We start from the raw sequence: 6000 nt of genomic DNA, 5'->3' as shown, positions 1-6000 counted from the left end.
TCCTTCCTCCCTGGCCACAGGAGCCCCAGGACCCCCAGCACAGCAGGCAGTGCCACGAGTCAGCAGCCAGGCTGCAAAAGGAAGCTGCAAAACCTCCAAGACTGCCTCAGCCAGAAGAGACCATGTCAAGGCCCAGGCAACGGGAGAGATGGGTGCAGAATAGCTCAGACTACCCCAGAGGTTAAATGAAACAATCTCATGGTCCTGCAATTTGTTTGTCAGGGATAGCACCCAGAGACGGGACCTGGTCCCCAAGGAAAAATCACTGAGATTGTTCACGAGGTCAGCCTGACTGCAGCATCCTTCCTACATCACAAGTATGTTTGATGGTTGGACTTGATGATCTTGAAGGTCTTTTCCACCCTAGATGATTCTCTGATTCTATAACGTTCAGCACACCACACAACCTGGGACAGTAACAAGAACATGTAACGTGCTTGAAGATACACCTGGGAGTTGCGCAGTGTAAATGAACTTTGGAAGTGCGTTCCTCTGAAATCTCCCGAAGAAAACTGATCCCCTCAGGGCAAACAGCAGGGTTATTACCTCGAGTTTTGTATTCATATCTGTTGTGGATAAGCACTAAGTAATAAAACAGTAATAAAAAGATGTAACAATTAGAAAGAGTCCATTTCAGGTTTGTACAGCAACTACTTTATTATTTTCAAATGCAAATGTTTGCATTGCTATTTTACAATTTTACAAACTAGGTATAAAAGACCATAAATAAATGACATAAGTTATGTGTACCTAAAATTCATGGAAGGGAAAAAACATTACAAATTAAAACAAAATAGAAAATCTATATATCTAACCCAGAGATCGTTCAAATGCACGAACCAAGAAATGCTGTTAGATTTTTTCAGTATGAACTAAATTATAATATGCCTCATACATTCTAATTTTAACCACAGTCCTTGCATATTCCAACATACTTGCAGTGATACAAAAAAATAAATGCACTCTCTTTTTATTTGTCTGATTAGTATTTCAGTTCTTTTTTTTCTGGTTATGAAAATGTCACAAAAGAAAAATACTGCTTTTTAAGTCCCCTTTACTGGTTACTTACCAGCCTTTTGTATTTTATACATATATTTTTTAATACATAGATCCATCACAAAATTAGTACAGCAAGAAACCCGGACAAACATCAACCAGTGGGGTGCGAGCAGGACAATTCCTTAACGAGCAGAGGCCTGTGGCGCCAGCCAGTCTTCTCGATGACATCTTGGGCAGCGGTGAAGCTGCCCCGGGTTCCCTTCACCCCAGCTGCCTCTGGAGCCGTGGCCCCCAGTGCCCCAAGCCTGCGGCCCCTCACTGCCTGCCCTGGCTGCCCCCAGCCCAGCTCCTTCTCCTCCTCTTCCTCCTCCTTCTCCAGCACGGCCACTGGGGGGGATGGTCTTCCAGTGCAGCACACCCGGATCCCCCCATGGGGAGCGAGCCCCCATCCCGCGACATTTGTTGCGCTGCTCTGGGCACCGCGGTTGCACCTCCCGCCCTGCTCCCAATCCCCAGCGCCCGCACGCTCCCTGGGCTCTAGCGCACGGCTCCACTCAGAAACTCGTTTACTGTAAATTAGCAGTGAATTCTCTGAAGGTGGAAGGCTTCTGTAGGTAGCACCAGCAAGTCGCAGCACTGCTCCCTGGGCCACGGGAGGCGCCTCCTCCAGCACTTCACCGCGCGCTAGGAACAGGACACGTTGCAACTCTCTGGCTCACTACTGAAACCTTAACAGTCTTGTTGTGACTGTGTTCCTTAACTGTGCCGGGAGCAAAAGAAGTGTTTTGATTATTAAAGTTACAAGATTTCACAGCTTGCACACAGAGCAAGGTGCTCCTGTGAATGGAAGAATTGCATATATTTGTTTGCATTCAACAAGTCTTTAAAACCCTCCTTTGCAGATAAAAAAGGCTACTTAAGAATGCAGTTTGGGGTTACCAGTAGATGGATGTGCAGGTGCTGCCTCCATCAACTTGCCATTGAGAAACTGGTTGCTCTTTATCATAAACAGGGCATTAGTAAGAATAAACAACATTTACGAAAACCTTTAGCACCCTTATGGATCCTGTAATCTACAGCTTGAAAACTAACTTGAAATGGTCCCTCTTTCAGGCCGCAGAACTACTCATTACATGTAGTGTGGCAGTTAAAAATACATCTATAGACACAGAAATTTCAACATTTTCAAATGTGTGTGTTCTTGCTACCACTGCAGACACGAGCTGTTGGCCTGTGCTCACGTGGCAGTGGGAGTCCTGCGCTTGCAGGGACGCTTTCGGCACATTCACAGGCAGTTCTACGCGAGGCGACTTGCACGCACACGCACACAGACACACATACGCACCTTTCAGAGGAGATAATAATCCATTATCCATTCAAGGAAAAAAAAATATATTTATATCACTGCAATGGCACGTTTTGTGTAAAATGTCACTTCAGCAATGTATATAGGCAGCTCACAGGAACTGGGTTCTTTGCTGTGGCACCTGGCCTGGTGTCCATGGTAGGATGTGTAGTGTTCTGTCACCTGCATCCGTCTGAGATGCAGCAGTGACAGCCAGGGGGATAAGGAGAGAAAACAACAACATATATAAATAAAATCCAAGGTAGGAAGAGAAAGCAGAAGGGGAGGAAAAAAAATCAAGAAGTCTGCAGGGTTTTGACACAGTACATTCCTCCAGTGACAACTGGGTGCTGAACCTCATCGAGTTAGTTATCTTTCAATTAATCAAAAATGGAGTGAGTGGCAAGGAAAAAAAAAGAGAAAGTAAAAGTCACGCTCTCTTCAGGGCCCAATGACTGTTCAGTGCGTGGTTTCCAAGATCAGTGCTAGGGAAGACACAACCGTGGATCCAGAAGGCTTCATGTCTGGTCTGTGTTCCTCCGTGCTCAATATGATCATCAGGATGGGCTATGCGGCCATGAAAGCAAAATCTAATTTCCCTGCACAAAAAGAAAACACAAATATTTAACCATCGCACAACACAACAGACACGTACACCTGCCCTAGTATCTCCTCTGAGGTTTCCCAGCAGAAGCTGCTGCTCTACCTTGGGCTAGCCAGCACCTCCTCGGCTGGTGCAATCCTTCATTCACATCCATGGAAAAGAGCTGAACTCATTCCTGCCCTGGCGAAGAGCTGACACGGGAGCAGGTCAAGCTTCCATGACACACCTTACAACTGGCTATGTAAGGCACCTGAGCTGCCTTCAGAGTTTTCACTTTATATGGACACAATTTTTCATTTTGGGTAGAAAATACTGGAGTGTTTTGAATGACTGTCACTAGACTCCAAGAAAACATTATTTCAAATTGGCCAGAAAATTGGGTGTATTTTGTTTTAACGTAAAAGATAATCTCAACAGAATGCAACAGATCTACAGCAAGGGGAAACTTAAATGTATCTCTGCACTTAAGCAAAAGAATTTTTGCTGCTGAAAGTACAAGTGTCAGATCTTTAAAATGAGTAACTGCTTCTTATGTCGCCTGGCAACGTGACATTAAAACATGCTGGTTTAAGTAGTTTCTTAAAAGAAATATTAAAGTTCTCCAAATGGAAAAGCTTTTATAAGTAATACTGCAGAACAGTTTTTACTAAGCTGTCATGACATGACAGGATCTGAATTTAGCATCCCATAATCTGAACAAGTTGTTTTCTGAGAAAGTTGGGGGTGAGGGAGAGTTAGTGGTTAAAATCAGCAAGTTATTGTTAAAAGTGACAAAAAATGATGTGAGCAACACTGTGGATGCAGTAAGTGTGACTTGTCCAACTGAGTGAGCTGTTTTGGATTTAGAATAAATGCAATCATTAAAAAGAATCTGACATATAAAGCTGCTAAATTATTTCTGAATTTGCTGTCAGGTGCAAAGTGGGACCAAAATATTGCAGATCAAAGAACCAGTTTTAGCACCATCAAAATATAAATCTCACCTTCTTGACATTGTGCCTGGCACAGCTGAAATGCAATGTCTCTTCAGGAGCACGTATCCTAAAAGTCCCCCTCTTCCCCATCACAGCATAAGATCCTGTCACTTTTCTAAGGTCATCTCACCCATACAGTCCTCAAAAGGACTTTAAAAGGCATCCGATATGTACAAATCTCTGGTCCCCTTTCACTGACCAAAAAGAGTTACAGAAGCCTCAATATAAATAAAATTCCGGATAACTGGATTTCTGGATAAAATGCTGGATAACGCTTTGTCCGATGTGATCTAACGAGGACAAGCACGTTCCTACAGCAGTCACCTCCACCTAGCGAGCTAGGGGATGCTTTCACTCGGCTTCCTATCTACTACTTAGAGGAGTGGGAGGCAGCTTTTCCAGCAGTTGTGGACCACCTTCTTTGCCATACTCACAGAAGGGTGCTCGGCCATGCAGCCTACAGCCACTGGTAAAAGAAACTGAGGCTGCATTTGGTGAAAAATATTCCTCTGTTCAAACTTGGCATATGCCTGGCATTCAGACTCACAGCTGCTTTGATAATCCAGGCTATGGGGTTGGTCTTAAAGTGGACTGTGCACAGAGCCTTTCACATTTCCTTCTACTCCCACTCAGATAAAACCAGTGACAGCAACTGAGACTGGTCTTCCTGAATCACACATACTGGTTCTACCATTATAGACAGGAAAAGCCCTGGTCCCCCTTCTGTGAACACTTATGTGTATACGTACTTTAAAACACTGCTCTTCCTTTTTATGGGATCCACATGTGGGTTTTTCCACCCCAAAAAATAAAGGCATCCCTACTGCTTACACCGAGAAGTGGGGTCAGGCTCTGAGCACTGAACGGCCTGAGGCCCAAGACACTTTCACTGCACCTTGTCTGCACATCCCAGCCTGCAACAGCTTGTGAGCAAGACTGGGTTCTGGAACCCCTAATAAAACATACAGGTTGGTTGGTTTGTCTTTTTACAGTGATGAAATACTAGCAGATTAAGAAATAAAGCACCATGAACATGTTGGATGCTGTACTTCCACTGACCTTCTCCATGTGGCAAAGGGAATCACTTCTTGAAAGAGCAAAGATGTCCGAAAGCTCCACAGCCACGATTGTCACAGCTGACTACTGGCAAGACGTTCACAAAAAGTCTCTATGTGGTAGGATTCAGCACAGCACAACAACAGCCAATGATCTCCCCAGAAGTCCAGTTTTGCCCAGTAATCCACGAGGTGGGTCATTTCATGTCTCAAGCCCGTAAGTGGGCAGATCACTAATCGACAGGCACTGATTAGCCGAATGATATTCTCACTGAGGTTTCTGCAAGGTATTAGTGATGCATCAAGTCTGCAAAAAATATCCTAGGGCAGATTCTTCATTCCAGTGAAAGACGCACAACTGTGGTTTCACCCACAAATAAAACACTATGGTTGTAATCCTACAGGTCACAGGGAGAAGGAAAGTAATTTTTTGCTGTTTTTTTTTTTGTTTTGTTTTTTTTTTAAAGGACAATATCTGGCAGCAAACATAGCATCAAAACTTGAATGTGACTTTATATTTATATAGATACATGTATTTTACATATCGTTGATCAACAGAGAAGTATGTTCCAAGAAACAATTTGTTCCAGGTCTGGTTTAAAATGACGGCTTGTCATTTCTGGAGGCCCCCCTCCCAACACACACGCTCGGTTTCCACAATCTGTACATCAAGCAATGCTGCAGATCTCTATTTCAACGGGCGAGGAGACGAAGTAAAAAAAGTGCAGTTCTTCAATTAAAGTGCATGGATGAGGTAAACTAATTTCAAGAGTTTTGAGTTTATTCAGTACTGGCTCAGACTGGCACCATCCTGCCGTGCATCTGTTGCATTTGGGTGCGCATGGCTTGAACGCTGCTCAAGATCTTGTTCTGGTGCGCGAGGGCAGTGATCCCGATCCTGGCCAGGTCGCTGCAGGAAGCAAGAGAAGAAGCAGGGGGCTGAGAACTGTGGGTCAGATGCTGATGCAGAGACAAATATTAAGAGTCAGCCACAAGTAACACAGCAAAAGCAAGGCAGATGTA

The 6000-nt window shown here is 44.2% G+C and overlaps 1 protein-coding gene across 2 annotated transcripts in view; it reads right to left on the bottom strand.

The window, feature by feature from the left end:
- Nucleotides 1-631: 631 nt before the first annotated feature.
- The window catches only part of EPHA4 (EPH receptor A4), a 99302-nt gene continuing 93933 nt past the window's right edge, over nt 632-6000 (bottom strand). For both annotated transcript variants that reach the window (XM_048062958.2, XM_067002013.1), the window contains 2 exons: nt 4982-5887; nt 632-2943 (listed from right to left, as the gene is read on the bottom strand). In XM_048062958.2, coding sequence (XP_047918915.1) covers nt 5773-5887 — 115 coding nt within the window. In that variant the 3' untranslated portion in view covers nt 632-2943; nt 4982-5772. The remainder of the gene's footprint in view (nt 2944-4981; nt 5888-6000) is intronic.

This window comes from Anser cygnoides, chromosome 9 (assembly GCF_040182565.1).
Source record: "Anser cygnoides isolate HZ-2024a breed goose chromosome 9, Taihu_goose_T2T_genome, whole genome shotgun sequence".
Lineage (NCBI taxonomy): Eukaryota > Metazoa > Chordata > Aves > Anseriformes > Anatidae > Anser > Anser cygnoides.
Note: the sequence above shows the minus strand (reverse complement) of the source record. Positions and strands in the feature narration are given on the sequence as shown.